This window comes from Phaseolus vulgaris, chromosome 2 (genome assembly GCF_051622355.1).
Source record: "Phaseolus vulgaris cultivar YP4 chromosome 2, ASM5162235v1, whole genome shotgun sequence".
NCBI classification, from domain to species: Eukaryota; Viridiplantae; Streptophyta; class Magnoliopsida; order Fabales; family Fabaceae; genus Phaseolus; species Phaseolus vulgaris.
This window is the reverse complement of record NC_143499.1, coordinates 42,627,697-42,644,511: the sequence shown is the minus strand read 5'-3', so window position 1 is coordinate 42,644,511 and position 16,815 is coordinate 42,627,697. Positions and strand designations below refer to the sequence as shown.

Below are 16,815 nucleotides of genomic sequence, written 5' to 3'. Positions count from 1 at the left end.
AAATATTTATTAAAGGTATTCTTCTAAAAATTTCATGATGAAAAAAATCACATTTTATATATGAATATAGAACAAGAAAGAAATAATTAAAAAACTAATACAAAACAACCTATTTACATAAAAAAAATTGACTAATAAAAAGGGAATAGACTAAAAAATGTGCGAACTTTCAAATTTAAAACATTACGGTAAGACAACATTTCCACATATATTTATAACATCATGGTACAATTTTAATTTTTTTTTTTAAATTAACCATGCTATTTTTCAATCTTAAAGAAATTTAATATTTAATCATAGTACAAGAAAATCATAAATAAAAACTAATTTTAGAGAAAAAAATAATTAGTTACTATATTAACTAAATTAGATATAATTTTATAAATAAAAAAATTATAAATACAAAAACTAAATTAGATATAATTTTATAAATTAAAAAAATTATAAATACAAAATAATTATAGTAATCAAAATAATTAATTATTATATTAACTAATTAAATATTATTTTATAAATTAAAAAACTATTGGTAGATAAAATAATTTCTATTATTAATAAAAATTTATAAAGTAGATTCTATATTGGTATGAAGCCATTAGTTAGGATGTCAATTTAAAAACTACTTTATAAATTTTTATTAATAATAAAAATTAATTTAAATATTAATAATTTTTATTATCTTTAAAATAATATATAATTTAGTTAATACAAATTAATTAATTTTTATCTCTTAAATTTAGTTGTAATGATTTTCTTTCTTGTAGTTAAAAATCTCACAAAATTCACTTTCATAGAGTTATCAATGTCAAGGTTAAAATAATTACCATGCAATAGAATTAGATTTTTCAATGAGATTGTTATTTTCTATAAATAAAACTAAAATTATAAATTTTTCATTAAGAAAAATTAAATATGTTTTGATTTAATTTTATTATTTAAGGAATTTATGTTATGCGGATGAATCCTTAACAAATAACCAAAAGAAACTTATTAATGAATATTTTTAATCTTAATTAAAAGCAATTCATATGTTTTAATTAATACATGTTTTAAATTGTTTTCAGAAGAAACAAATAATTCTTTTTACTTTAAATATATTGATTGACATGGACATGAAATTTTTTAATATAAAATTACATGATAAATACTATTATAAATAAGACTATAAACATGAACAAGTAGTACTGAAGAATTTTCAGAGATAGCTATTTTCTATAAAGAAGAGTGTATACCATGTGATTTTTCAATGAGATCATTATCAATAAAATTAAAATTCAATATTTTTTTAAGGAAAAAATATATTATCTCAAGATGGAAAAGATTGAAGTATTAATATTTTAAAGTATTTTTAATTAAGAAATTTTATGAAACGTGAATAAAAAATATATGAATTACTTTGAAAATGAGAGAAGGGATCTTAATAATGAATACTGTATAACTTTAGTTAAAAATAGTTAATATATGTTTGAGTGCATGTTTTTAATTGCTAGAAAATAAGAAATAAATTGTTTGCTTTTAAAGGTATTGGTTAGCATGGTGAAAATGGAAGATTTAATGTAAATTTACATCATAAAACTGTATAAAAAAATTGTAAGATATTATAAAATATAGTAGAAATAAAGGTAAAATTAAAACTTAATATTTATATCAAAATATATATATATATATATATATTTAAATAATTTTTCATTTTAAAATTATAATTGTGAAAGAATATATTACATATCGATGGATCTCACTCACTTTACAAATTTAGAAATGTGCAGTTGGTAAGTCTCTATATTATATCGGTTTCGGACCAGTTTTGAGTTATGGATGAGACCCATATTACATCGGTTATAGTCATTACTGGTGTAAAATGTGCATCTGAAGCTCATTTTTTTTTAGTGAATTGAACAAATTATGGTCATAATCGGGTGTAAAATGTGCCGGTTTTTATTATAAATTTAATAAAATATTCTTTTGCCCAAATTTATAAACCTGTAAATATAATAAAACCAAAATACCAGCCAAATTGATTTGTATATGTAGAGAAATATAAAGATTGATATTGAAACTAATCAAAATTATATAATTTACACCTAATGAAAATGTACATATATTAAAAAGTAACAAATCATTGCATGTTTTGATTCCTAACTTGTAGAAAGTACTTGGCCCATTCCATACGGATCTCTTCAAGATTTTTTGTGCTTAGTGGCTCAAAATCTTCAAAAAGTTAGGATTCAATGTCATCATCTTCAAAGTCCTCCACATCACAACTACCTTTGGTGCTAGCTCGACCACGAGCATAAATTACATCCACTAACAGAAAGATTCAGTGTCATCATCTTTAAAGTCTTCCACATCACAACTACTTTTAGTGCTAGCTCGACCACGAGCATAAATTACATCTACTAGTTCAACTGGATTATATCTTTGCTCGAATTTAGCTCTTAACGCATGAGTAACTTGTTCTTTTATGCTCTTAGTCAGCCAGCCTCTCTGTCAATTCTGCAACTAATTGATCCAAGTCTAAGATTTGTTGGATTACTCCCAAACTCATGAAACAAAAAATCAATTTTCTTCCATTGCGGTGAATCGGCAACATGTAATAACTAAATTAATAACTAAATCTGTAATGAAGTATACTTTTTATTAATGAAAAATGCATTAAAAGGAATATGAAATATGCATGGTTATCCAAAAAGAAACATTGTGCCTACCTACATACAAAACAAATAAAAAATGGTAAAATTGGAAAAATCACAATAGTGAGTTGACTTTCCATGAATTTTTCTTTAGAAGAAATGATAGTTATTGTTTATATGTATATCCTCACAAAAATATTTTTGTGCGTGTAAAATCATAAATTCAAATAAGTGATATACCATCAAATCCTTACTTGTAAACATTACATCTATAGAACAAATAGACCTACAATAGTATATGCGGGACAATGAGGAAAAAATCATATTTAATGAAATTTATTCTGATTGTTATATTTTTTAGTTTTGTTTCTACTAAGATATCTAATGTGTGTTTTTTAGGATTATGGAGAGTGGAAGTTGGTGTCTCCTAACTATACGAAATATTTATACAAATACATGAAAACATAAGTAGATTTCTCTGTTAACATTTTAAATAAAAATAACAAAATACATAATTTATCATATTCATTATAAAACTACCACCACAATCTTTTTAATTTATCTTTAATTTAACCAAGATTCAAATATAATCATATTCATATATGTCGATTTTGTAGATATTTTATTCAAAAAATAATCACCCTTAAGAAATAACTTCATTATACTTTAAATTTTTTTTTATTAAACAAGTAATTCAAAATGTATTTTTTTCTTTCTAAATTACATAATCAATAATAAATATTACACCCTTCTGAATTAGTCAATTTAGATTGTCAAATGTGACTACTCTCAAATCACAACCCATTTGAATTAGCTAATTTGAAAATATCTTTCATATTAACTTATTTAAAAGTATCAAATCAACTTTTAAATTAACTATTTTAAAAGTTATAAATCATTTTCTAAATTAGGTGATTCAGAAGTAGCTTACATACCAACCTATCTAGAATTGTCAACTTAACTTCTCCATTGTCTATTTTGAAAGTTATAAGTCACCTTTTATATTAAATAATTTAGAAGTAACTTACATATGAACTTCAAATTATACAATCCGAAATGATTCCAATATAATTTTTTTTCTAGATAATACAGTCCCAAATTTCCACTATTATAACTATGAATAATATTTTCCAAAATATAATTTTGATCTTCTAAAATAGTTTACCCATAACACATAATCTTAAAATTATATCTTGGATTATTTTATCCAGACGTATTTAAAAACTATACCTTTAAATTTATACTATTATAACTATGAATATTATTTTTTAAAATACAATTTTTATTTTCTAAAATATTTAATCTTATATGAAGACAAATTTAAAAAAGGACAATTTAGAAGCATCTTAAAATCAGTATCCAAAAAGAACATTTTTCTATGTTTCCAAACTACATTAAATACTTACAATAAATTGGACTTCAGCAACACCTTTTGCAGGGTTGCTGCACCAATTACCGTGAACCGACACCAAGGGTAAAAAAAGAATGTCCCCTTACAAATATAAAAGAGAAAGGAGTTAAAAGTGATTTTGTTTAAAAGAATGGGGGTGCAAGATGAAATTACGTGGGTGCAGGAAGTAGAGCCCACAGTAATGTGAGAAACGTGGTTTCAATCAATGATCATGTTTTAAACAAAAACCGTAATCAAACAAATTTTGGCATGTCGTTATTCATTTCATTTCATTCAATTAAGCGTGGTTTGCACTGTAATTGTAACCTTATTTTCTGGTTTCTGAACAACGTAAATTACAATTATAGTCCGTGTTTGGCTTTCTGCTCTGCTCTGTTCTCTTCTTCTGTTCTCTTCTTCCATTGTCTTCTCTCTTCTCTTCTCTCTTCTCTTCTGTCCCCGCCATGTTCTTCCAATCCCGATCCCTCCTCTTCCCGCTCCTCATATCTCTCTTCCTGTCTTCCGCATTCGCTTCGGAGTCAGATCACAAGGTAATCAATTCTTCAAACCCCCGTTTTTCCTTCTTTCCGATTCGATCTACTCTCTCTATGCTGCATTGGGATTTGGATCTGCCACCGTATCGCTTTTTAGCTCTTAGTACTACTCAATTTTATTCTTTTAGCTTCGGATTTTATAAGATTGCAATGGTTGGGTTTTCCGAGTGTTAGATCTCAACTGGGTTTTTGCTTGTGCTCACCTTGGTGTCTCTGCAATGTGGGTGTTTGCTGTTCAATATTTGGCCTTTTCTTTGCACAAAACGATTCATTTTGACTTCTTATTTCCCTTTCAGCTCTGTTGTTAGTTCATGATCCTGGATCATTTTTTTATTAAGGTTAAACTTTTTAATGCTCGGCTAGTTTTAGGGCTGGGATTGAGCTTGGGATTTGAAATTGGAACACCAAACTGTATTGTGTGTTTTGAGGTGGGGAAGAGCTTACATGGTGATGATTACTGGTTAGGCTTTGGTAGTTGTTGTTGTGTGCATCAATTGTCATTTGAAGACATAGAAGGATTCACCGGTGGATATGTGAAATGAGGGTGAACTGAAATTGGAAACAACAGAGAAGAATATACTTATTGATGCTTAGAGGTTTTCGCTTACACTCGTGGCGTCAACATGGAAGCTAGATTGGTTTTCTATTGCATTATTTGCTATCTGTCTGCAGTTTTTAGTATTGAGAAGATTTATGTGGAGCACTCTAACTCTATTTGTTTACCTTGTTTTTAGATTGAAAGTTTCTAGAACAGCGAGTTTAAGTTGTTAGTCATATCTGCTGTCTGTTGGGAATCTTCTTAGAATTGGAAAAAGATTCCATGGAAAAAAAATTGGTTTGTAAATAATTATCTACCTTGTAGGATTCTCTGGGCGTCTGGAGATTGTCAATCAAATTCTACCCTAACATAAGAAGTTTCTAATGGTGAACTAGTTTGATTTAGAATCCTTGAGTAATATTTAAGATCAGGGTATCGTCTCATGAGTTGTTTTTTTTATACTAACAAGTTTGTTATCTGGATCACTAAATAAAATTGGCTTCCAAGGCAAATATTTTGGATTTTCTTACATAAATTTGAGATTGAATTAGTGTGGTCACCCATTGCATGTTTGCTAGAATGTTTAAAATTTTGAGCCTTACATTTAGCTTTGCCAATGTATGGTGTCTTAGTATTTGTACCAGAAGACTGCCATAGATTATATTGTTGATTATTATCATAGATTGAACTGAACTCGAATAATAAATCATGTCAATAAGTTAGTATATGCTGTTTTTTTTTTTCTTTTTCTTTGCATAATAGTCAGTTTTATAACTCAATTCATGTAGTATCTTTGCTTCCTCTATGGACTTGGTTCTCTACTTGTCATTATCTAAATCAGCTGTAACTTTTATTGAGTTTGTATTCTATATCTGTTATTCCAGGATTTTTCCCACTGAGTTAGTGAAACAGATTAAATATGTAATTTTCATTTGTAGTACCAACTGGTGAACAGCTTCTGTTTTTAAAAGAATGTATTTTATTTTATTGCAGTATCACCGTGATGAACCAGTTACCCTTTGGGTGAACAAATTGGGTCCTTATAACAATCCACAAGAAACGTACAACTATTACAGCCTCCCATTTTGTCATCCATTGAGTAATGCTAGTGCTGGACACAAATGGGGTGGTCTTGGTGAGGTCCTGGGTGGCAATGAACTCATTGATAGCCAAATTGACATAAAGTTCCAAAGTATGAAGGCTTCTGTCGTACTATGTATTGCATAGAAGAGCTGTCAGTTAGTAAACTGACTTTAATGGTTTCTCTTGTTTTCAGAAAATGTGGATAAGACTGTTTTTTGCCGGATAGATCTCAGTGAAGCAAAGGTGAAACAGTTCAAGGATGCAATAGAGAATAATTACTGGTTTGAATTCTTCATGGGTATGTTTTGCTTTGTTTCTTTCACTTATAGAATGATTGCACATTCAAGAAATGTTGGAAGCTTGCAGAATTTTTTGTTTGGCCAATACAGTGACATGAAGGATAAAATAAACATGTGAAAATGTATAGAAGTAACTAGAGAACAGCTAAAAACTAAGAAACACACATCCCTAGACTTGGGGAAGAAGACACCCGGTTAACTAAAGAATTTAAACCAAAGAGGGTGAGCTAATCACACTTCCAATCAATGGAACACAGCCCCGTGTCAGTTATCTTTACTAATCTTCTGCACTATTTTGTAACTTTAGAATCATGAAACCTTCCAATCAACCCCATAGGAGACTGAGCAAACTAAAGTGGTTGTAAGAATCAGTTTTAAAGACATGCTGGAACAGGGGAGAGAAGTGATGTGATGACTGGAGGAGTCAACTATGCTTTGGCTCTTAGAGCTAGGCTGCAAGAGGAAGCTCGGCCCAGATCTGAGTTCGGCTGTCACTCTCATTCAACCATGCTTATAGCTTACAGCTATTTGATAATTGACAAGGATACCAATGTTTGTTAAAGCATTGTAATTTCATGGAACTTTGGATTGCACATGAACTTGTGCAATTTCTAGGAAATGTGAGAAGGCCTGTTCGATGCTACTAGATCAAGGGTGTGTTTGTTTTATGTGTTTCCCATGAGTCATTGGCGTTGAATGTGTTTCAATTGGTATTCAAATACACATTATGTTATTGGATGCGTGCATGTACTGTTTGAAAACTTGCAAAAGTGATTTTGACCCAATACTTGAGGCTTTGGATGGGATGATGTGGAATAGATTGCAATAGAACTGATAATATTTTATTTCTGTCTTTAGAATTTTAGAATGATAAGCTAATTATGGGCAGAATTGGTCTAGAATCATTCTGTTACAAATTAGGAGAAAAATAAGCAACAGAATAAATAAATATCAATTATAATAAACAGTCTGTGTCTTTATTCTGATTCAATGTAATCTGATATCCCAGAAAATATCTATCAAATAATCCCTCTTCCTTTTTGAGTGTCATTTGGAAAATGTGTTTCTGTTTATCTGTTATTTTCAGAGTTCAAGATATCATTAATTACTTGTCTGTCAAATATTTTCTTATTTTTACCCAGTATTTAATTAATTTACTCATGAATTTATTGTGAAGCTAAAATGAAAAGGGTAAAATAAGAAACCTCATAACTATTTCATTAGATCAAAAGATTTATTGTGTTCCTCGGTTTTATGTAAAAGTCTTGAAAAGACAGACGAAAAGGAATAGAGGGAGTAATTGCTCGTAGCTAAGGACACACCTATCAAGCTGAAGTATGGATATCTATCACGTGTAGCTTGCTTATTAGAAATTCAAAGTTGGGTTTAGGGTTTAGGGTTGAGGGTAATCTGCTACATGTTGTGAAGTTCGATCAAATGACATACGAATAGTCTCATTTTATTTTCTTAATGAAATCTTTATCAATTTGTAAATGTTTAGTCGTATAATGTTACACTTGATTGTGGACAAAGTTTATTGCAACCTTCTTGTATTGTAACCATATAATTTCATTGGTAGGTTGATAGACACCCTTAATTCATCAAGCCCAGCCCCCCTGCCATACCATGTTACACTTGTGTAGGGGCTCTATATTCTTTGCTTCAGCTACTCCAAGCAACCTCATTCCGTTTTTTGCATCTCCATCTAAATAGGTTATTCCCATGCAAAGGGGCAGTATCCTAATGTTGATATTCTGTCAGTTACAAAACCTACATGATCAGCATCTGTGTGAGCTTAAATAGATATTCATCCTTGTATTAGACAAATAAATCAGTTTTGCTACTAGTCTGATAAGAAGTATCCACAGGATTGCCCATGCCATCTTTGTGCTTTTTATTAGGGTCGATGGATATGTTGGCTGGTCTGCAACCACTCATGCTAATTTTCTGAGAGAACAATTCTTTTTCTTGACCTAGCAACTCCCATACACTGGAACTATTTTAAGGAACTCAACTAATTTATCTCAAATTCTGCATAAAGCATATTCTTCAATCCATTTATCTCTCTGGTAGATCATCTCCAATAAGAATGACATTGTCGTAAATGGTCAATATAAACGACCCTTACTTTAGTTTAACTCCCCGCCCACAAACAGTGTGATCTTTTTCATATAACAGTAAATATCTCAAACCAAGTTTGTTACTCCATATGAATAGACTTCTTCAACTTGCACAATTTTGCATGAGACTTCTGTTCAAACCAGGTACAATGTCCATACTTCATAAGTCTACATGTACCTCCTCCTCCAAATCTCTATTAAGGAGTGCATTCTTTGTACCTGCTGCAAAGGCTAATCAAAACTTGCAGCTAGGGAAAGAAGTACCTTGTTGAACTTTGCTACTGATGCCAATGTCTCTTAAGTAGTCAATACCATAGGCTTGAGCTACAATTGGTATCTAACCAAGCTTTGTACCTTTCAAGGGTGCCATTTGAATTGCATTTTATTTTGAACACCCATTTTCACCACAACTGTTTTATTTCCCTTTAGCCGTTCCACCTCTTCTAATGTCCAGTTCTTTTACAGAGCTTTCACCTCTTCCAAAATAGCCTCCTTGCACTTGGGAAGAGCATCCTTTATATTATGGTTAGATTATGTAGGATGTTGTTAGTATAGGGTGTGCAGGCTCTTATTCTGAGTCTTGTATATTGTATTGTATCTATTCATTTATGTTGGTTAGTCATAGGTTTCTATTATAGTTCAGTTACAACAGAATCCCTCCAGTTCTGTGAAATCCAAGAAGCATTAATAATCTCCCAACACTACAGTTGTGAAGTAAAGACACAAACAATTTGGTGAAAGAATTTCATATGACATAGCTTTAGAAAGTGGGTATTTTGTGACCTCACTCCTTTTCAAATAGAATTAGGGAAATCAAAATCTTCTAGTTAGTTCATGAGATCTAAGTTGCAATTTTTTTTTACTCGGAAATAGAAATGCAATTTGAGTGAGTTGGTTATATAGTTTCAGAAATAGTATTACCTTGTGGATCTTTGGACTCATGGCAATGCGAGATGGACTTTAGATGAATGAAATGAAAAATACATTCATCAGATAAACAAAAAAAATTATGAGAAAGTGGACTTTAAGTCTAACTCAACCTCACAAAATCAGCTTGTAAGGTGAGGGTTGCACCCACTTATATACAATAATTTTGGCCATACCGTCAATGTCGATCTCTAACTGACCCACTTATGTCAAGGATTAGACATCTCGAGCGTGGGACTACATATTTGTGTGTGGTCTGATAATGGCTCAATAGTGTGACATTATAGACCTAACAAGCCTTCCTAGGATAGCCTTTGATACCTTCTTAGAAAGTTAGTTTTACACTTAACTCAACCCTACAAAACCAACTTATAAGGTGAAGTTTGCACCCACTTTTATATATACTTTGGCCTCTAGTAGATGTGGGATTCCCATCACCGTCTCAGGATGAGGACTGGACACCTCAAGTGTGAGAATAAATATTTATGGGTGATCCAGTAGTGATCTGATAGCAAGTGACACATCAGGCCCAACAAACTTCGCTAGAATATACTTTGATACCATTTTAGAAAGTCAGACTTACAAAAATGGCTTGTAGGCGAGGTTTTCACCCAATTATATATTATAATTTTGTCATATCTTTAGTCAATATGAGATCTACAACATACCTTCCCATGTCGAGGAGTGAACATCTCTAGCATGAGATTACATATTTGTGAGTGGTCCGATAGAACCTGACACAATGATCCCAACAAACCTTGTCAGGATCTGCTGCCATACAATTTTAGAAAGACAGTTTTAGGCTTAAGTCAACTTTACAAAAGTGAATTATAAGGTGAGGTTTGCAAGTATTTATATATTATGATTTTGTAATATCTATAATCAATATGGGATCTCCAATAGGAGTAATGATTTTCAGCATTTGGCAGAGTGCAAACATACGCTGTTATTAGTTTTTTTGAATTTGAGGCACTGTTGTTTTCACTATTATTTTCAATAACTAAAATACAATTAGTTCTTTAATCTAGTTAGGTTGATGAATAATCTGGTCGTTCAAAAAACTGTGTAGAATCTTAATTTGTGCTTCCCCTGAAGACGAAAATTGCAAAAGAAAAAAGTTTACTCAAAAGGTGACATCAATAGTGACAAAATATTTTTGGCAAGCTGGATCAAAGAACTTGTATTGTTTTTTGAATGGGGTGTTAGAATATATGGAAGTGTCCAAAATATCTTGTTCTCATTCTATATAAAAAATATTAGAAATACTATATTATATATTATGACATATTATTGTGTTTTGAATATATATGACATATCTATATATAATAATAATAATATATGCAAATATATTATATAAATTATATACTAACAAAAGGGTTGTATTATCATTTACACAAATATTTTATATCATTTTCTAATTCACCTGGTAGTATTGGGTAGCATCTAAAACTTATTTTGTCTTATCCTATCGTATTCTTGTATTTTGTCCTGATTACCAAACTAGTTTTTTGCAAGCATTTTAGAATACTTGGACTGTTAATTTCCATATTATATTCACCACCAGTACAACTGAAAGTATGAAATTAAGGATTCTGTGAAGTAATTTCTTTAGTAATTTTCAATATCTTAGTGTTGAATAATTATCAATATTGTTCTGTCTTGATTGTCATAATGTTGTTAGGATTTGTTCTGAAGGCTTCTCCTTTTTGTATGTTTAATTTAATAATTGTTGAATTCTCTCCCCTGAATAACTTACTAGCATCTTTTGTTTCTTATTTCTTCTGGTCTGCCCGGTGACCCACAAAAACACAAATTCAGATGATCTACCTTTGTGGGGTATGTCCAGAACTGCCTCTTCTCCTTTTTCTTTACTTGATAGGATTTTGTATTTCACTTGTTGATCATTTATCTAAGACACTTTTTTCATTTTAAGGATATGTTGGCGAGCTACATCCTGATAAGAATGGTGATGGCAAACATGTCCTTTACACCCACAAAAACATTAATGTTAAATACAACAATGATCAGGTCAGAAGTTATTTAAATATCTTATGCTATCTTAAACAGGTTATGGATCCTTGAAGTTTCATATTAACGTCTGCTTCCTTGTAGATTATTCACGTCAATCTCACTCAGGATATCCCAAAGCCTTTGGAAGTAGGAAAACATTTGGACATGACATATTCTGTGAAATGGGATTCTACCAATGTCACTTTTGGGCACCGCTTTGATGTCTACCTGGACCATCCTTTCTTTGAACATCAGGTACAACTATGTTTTTAAAATTGAAATGGGGTTGCTTATGGTTTGGTGAATTGCTATGCATTCATGCATGTCGATCATACGTTAGCTGTTACTAAGAATTTTTCCTTCTTTTTCCCTAGATTCATTGGTTCTCCATTTTTAACTCTTTCATGATGGTTATCTTCCTTACTGGATTGGTGTCAATGATATTGATGCGAACTCTGAGAAATGACTATGCAAAATATGCTCGGGAAGATGATGATTTGGAAACCCTGGTGTGGTTCTAAGACTTTTGTCTTTAATTATTTGTGAAATAAGAATCCTTTCTTTCCATAAAAGCTATCGTGGTTGTAATTGTTGAATGTTTGGTCATTTCTTCCATGATTACAGGAGAGAGATGTTAGTGAAGAATCTGGCTGGAAACTTGTGCATGGTGATGTTTTTCGGCCTCCTCGCTACTTAGTTATTCTTTCAGCTGTTGTTGGCACAGGTGCTCAGCTAGCATTGCTGGTTCTTCTTGTCGTCTTGTTGGCTATTATTGGGATGTTGTATGTTGGGTATGTGCATAACCTTCAACTGACTGAAACATAAGTCTGAATAATGAATTCAATGGTATTCTAGTTTGTGTATATTCAATAAGTATGTGGTAGTGGTTGCATATATAATAACTATTTCTACTTCATACTAGTTGGAACACTTTGCTGTTTGTTCCTTGCACTTTATTGGTTGTCATGTAAGTTTCCTTCTTTGCTTGTCAGGCGAGGAGCAATAGTCACTACCTTCATTGTGTGTTATGCTCTTACATCTTTTATTTCTGGTTATGTGAGTGGGGGAATGTACTCAAGAAATGGCGGTAAGAACCTTCTTTAATTTTCTGTATGTTTGGGTGGCTCTCAGATTTCTCCGTTTGGGTTTGAATGATTTTGTAATTATTTTTGTTTGTTTGTTAGGTAAAAACTGGATTAAATCCATGATCCTTACAGCTTCTCTGTTCCCATTCATGTGCTTTGGAATTGGATTTATCTTAAACACCATTGCTATATTCTATGGGTCTCTAGCAGCAATTCCCTTTGGCACAATAGTGGTTGTATTTGTCATTTGGGCTTTCATCTCTTTCCCTCTAGCACTTCTTGGCACAGTTGTTGGAAGAAACTGGAGTGGTGCTCTGAATAATCCCTGTCGTGTAAAGACTATTCCTCGTCCCATTCCTGAAAAGAAGTGGTACCTCACACCCTCTGTGGTTTCTCTGATGGGAGGACTGCTACCCTTTGGAAGCATTTTTATTGAAATGTATTTTGTATTCACTTCTTTCTGGAATTACAAGGTGAATCAAGCCACTACTAGACCTGTTTCAGTGATAAAGTTTCTTTTTTACTTATTGGTTTAGAATCAGATAACAAAGTTATTCATGCGTCATCAGAGCAAAGCATATGAAAGAAAATAATGGTTGAAACGGGTCTCTTTTAAAGTAAAATATGTGGAACACCCTCACATTGGCTTATATATTTTTTCCTCCTCTGTGGTATGCAGGTGTACTACGTGTATGGCTTTATGCTGCTAGTCTTTCTAATTCTTATCATCGTTACAGTTTGTGTGACAATTGTGGGGACATACTTTTTGTTAAATGCTGAGAACTACCACTGGCAATGGACTTCTTTCTTTTCAGCTGCCTCAACATCTGTTTATGTGTATTTGTACTCAATATACTACTACTATATGAAGACGAAGATGTCAGGCTTCTTCCAGACCAGCTTCTATTTTGGTTACACTCTGATGTTTTCTCTTGGACTAGGAATTCTATGCGGTAGGTCTTCAGTTTGATTTAGTTTTTCACCCTGTTTATATGTGATGGGATATCCCATTGTCTGCTGAATAAACCCCATTTCTTCCTCTTTTCTTGCATAGATCCATGTATACTTTTATCCTGAATTGCTTTATAATTTTTCTTTTAATGCACAGGAGCTGTGGGTTTTCTTGGTTCAAATTTATTTGTCAGGAGGATCTACAGAAATATCAAGTGCGATTAAGGTATTCTGGGTCAGACCTGAGCACTTCCATAGGCTTATTTCTGAAGACAATAAATTTTTGGAGGAAGTCTCTGGTAATGTGTGGGGAACCTAACAATGTTTACTGGTAGAATCACAATGAGGGTGTATTCTTTTCTATATTGGGGAAACCCTGAGATTTTTTTCCCCGGCTGTAATTGATTGTCTTTAAAATTTAGATAATTAGTACAATATCCAACTCTAGTGATTACTGTTTCATCCCCTTATAAAGTAGGGACCCATTGAATGACTGATTTCTAATTCCCCAACATGGTTTCAATTCAACTATTCGACATATGTAAAGAGGGGATGAAGTCTTGGAAATGAATTTTGGTGCGTCTGAATTTTGTATGAAAGATCTGCCTCCTTCACATCCATTTTAAATGTTAATGTTTGTATTATCTTTATTTTCCTTTTGTTTTGTTTTCTGTCTGTGTAAATATTTTTCAATAGCATGCCTTCAAAGAGACAAAGTAATTAATTGTGAAAGGAACCTGAGAACGGATCATGGTCAATCTTGTAATAGGTTGGAAGGAAGAAGAGAATGAGAAGAGAAAATGGGTGTATAGTAATGTGAGAAATTAAATCTGCATATTCACAATTTATCTCGAAAGTTGATTAGAAGTTTGATCGGATAAATTTTACCAATAGTATTTTTAGGACAAAAAAGGACAAATTAAACAAGTTTTTCACAAGTTAATTTATTCACGAAATTAAAATATTTGGATTGAATAAATGGAGACTAATGAAGTTGATTATTATGTTGAAGTCATCTTAGTTGGTTATCATTTCGAAATTATATAATGATAAATTTTGAAATTCGTATTTACTTTTTTATCGAAAGAGATATGCATAAATTTTGTATTACATGTTATTTTCTTGGTCTTTGAAATAGTATTGTCTGGGATTGAATTCATCTTTATTGCATAAAAAATGTTGTCTAATCACGTACCTGGTTCTTGAAATTTGTGTTATTTATATTACCTTATTGGGCATTCGTTGGTGAGCCGGATTAAGAGGTTGGTTTATGTTTAGGGTTGTGTTAAACAACCCTTAATTATGGATTAACCCTGCTGACTTGGTCAACCCATGGCTTGTCGGCGCTTGAGTGGGTGATGTGACATGCATTTATGAGGGGTTGTTTTTTTGCGCCAAATGACGTGGACCGTTGGATCAAACAAATTCAACGGTTGAGATTTTTGTGACGCTTGGACTTCCAAGACGTCTTCGGGCTATAAATAGGGGTTGCGAACAGTGACTTCTCAGGCTTCCTAATATTCCTTGAGCTCCGATACCTGAACAACTCCGATCGACCTGTGTTGGTGTCTTCGTTCATCCAAGGTTAGTCCTATGAAGCTCATACACTTCTCTTAAATGGTGTGTCGGTGTCGGATACTCATATCGGACACCGACACTCGTATGACACTTGTAGGACACGTATCCGTGAAGTGTCAAATTCAAAAAGTATTTGTTGGATTTCTGACAATTCTAATACAGTTCTAACATAATTTTAAAAAGGAAAAATACATTAATTTTCCAAAAACTCAAACTTATTGTATAAATTTTTATTATGATTATAAAAATAAGAAACAAATTCTTTTGAAACAATCATGAAAAACATTTTTCTACTCCAAAAAATAATTTGCAACATACTTGTGCACATAAATATTTATCGTCAATTTTATAATTCATAATTATATAATATATAGATCCATGTCCCCGTGTCCTACATTTTAGATAGTATACGTATCTTCGTGTCCGTGTCATATCAGTATCCGTGTCAATGTCTGTGCTACATAGGATTAGTCATGTCTTCTCATTCTCGTCCCACGTCTTCCTCTTCGGCCGCTCCTTCCCCTTTTCCCGAACCCCCCTCGTCTTCGTCTTCTTCATCCACTTCCTCCTCCAACAAAATCCTTTCAGTCGGGGCAATTCAAACTATTGTCCCAGAGATGGAGGAAGTAAGGGGTGATGACGTGGGCAACGCGTCAGACCGGTCGAGCTCATTTGAGCGATCGAGCCCTCATGAGGGCCTTGACTGGGTCGATCCCAAGGTGTTTGGGATCGCGTCCGTGTTTCAAACGGATGCTTGTGTTGCAGATTTTTTGAATAGGGTCCTTGTCCTTACTGTCGTTCGGTCCTTGCTTGCTGGACGACCATGTATATAGGGAACAATCATCTACCGAATCCCCCTTCTTCTTCATGTATAACTGCCTTTTTTTTTACTTGCACGTGTTGCTTCCTTTCGACACGTTCACGGTGGGTGTTCTTCAGGCACTCAACGTGGTGCCGAGTCAATTGCACCTGAATATGTGGGCGTCCATGCAGGCTTTTTGTGTGGTGTGCCGAACGTTCGGTGTACGTCCTTTTGCAACCTATTTTTTGCATTTCTATGCCTCTCACCCGTCCGATCGACCTGATTGGCTGACACTCTTTGGGGGCGGGTAATGTCTTGTTCAAAGCCTTCACGACATCTTACAAGAACTATAAAGAAAGATTCTTTAAGGTGTTTGTGGAGCCGACGGATACGTCCCATATACATACGTATATACATACATGTATATGTATGTATATTAGAGTATCAGATTGTAAATAGGGAAAATCAATCATAGGTATATGATTTCTTGATTTATTTAGGGAAAAAAGGAAATATGTTTCCTATTTTACACAACAAAACAAAAGAACCAACCAAATAAATACAATATAGAATATATTATTTAGATACACTTTCTTTAACCAAATTATTTTTTTCCTTTTTCTAAATATGTTTTTTTCTTGCATAATGTTGGAGATTCCACATCGACTAGAGATGAAGACAATTCATTGTATATAAGTGGGTTCAAACTTCAACCTCATGAGCCGGTTTTATGAGGTTGAGTTAGCCTTAAAGTTCACTTTGTAATAGTATCTAAAATTAGTTTTTATTTAATAATTTTTTAGTAGTATTTTTGTAAGAGTAATAGTTTAAAGTTTAAGTTTAACTAA

General features: G+C 32.4%; 1 protein-coding gene across 1 annotated transcript; it reads left to right on the top strand.

The window, feature by feature from the left end:
- Nucleotides 1–4,285: 4,285 nt before the first annotated feature.
- On the top strand, nt 4,286–14,237 carry LOC137812247 (transmembrane 9 superfamily member 1). Its single transcript, XM_068614169.1, has 12 exons — nt 4,286–4,571; nt 6,106–6,304; nt 6,389–6,493; nt 11,360–11,377; nt 11,475–11,569; nt 11,654–11,806; nt 11,926–12,060; nt 12,176–12,342; nt 12,544–12,638; nt 12,736–13,109; nt 13,316–13,589; nt 13,745–14,237. The coding sequence occupies exons 1-12, from the start codon at nt 4,485–4,487 to the stop codon at nt 13,810–13,812; spliced, it is 1,770 nt and encodes a 589-aa protein (XP_068470270.1). The 5' UTR covers nt 4,286–4,484; the 3' UTR covers nt 13,813–14,237.
- The last annotated feature ends 2,578 nt before the right edge of the window (nt 14,238–16,815 follow it).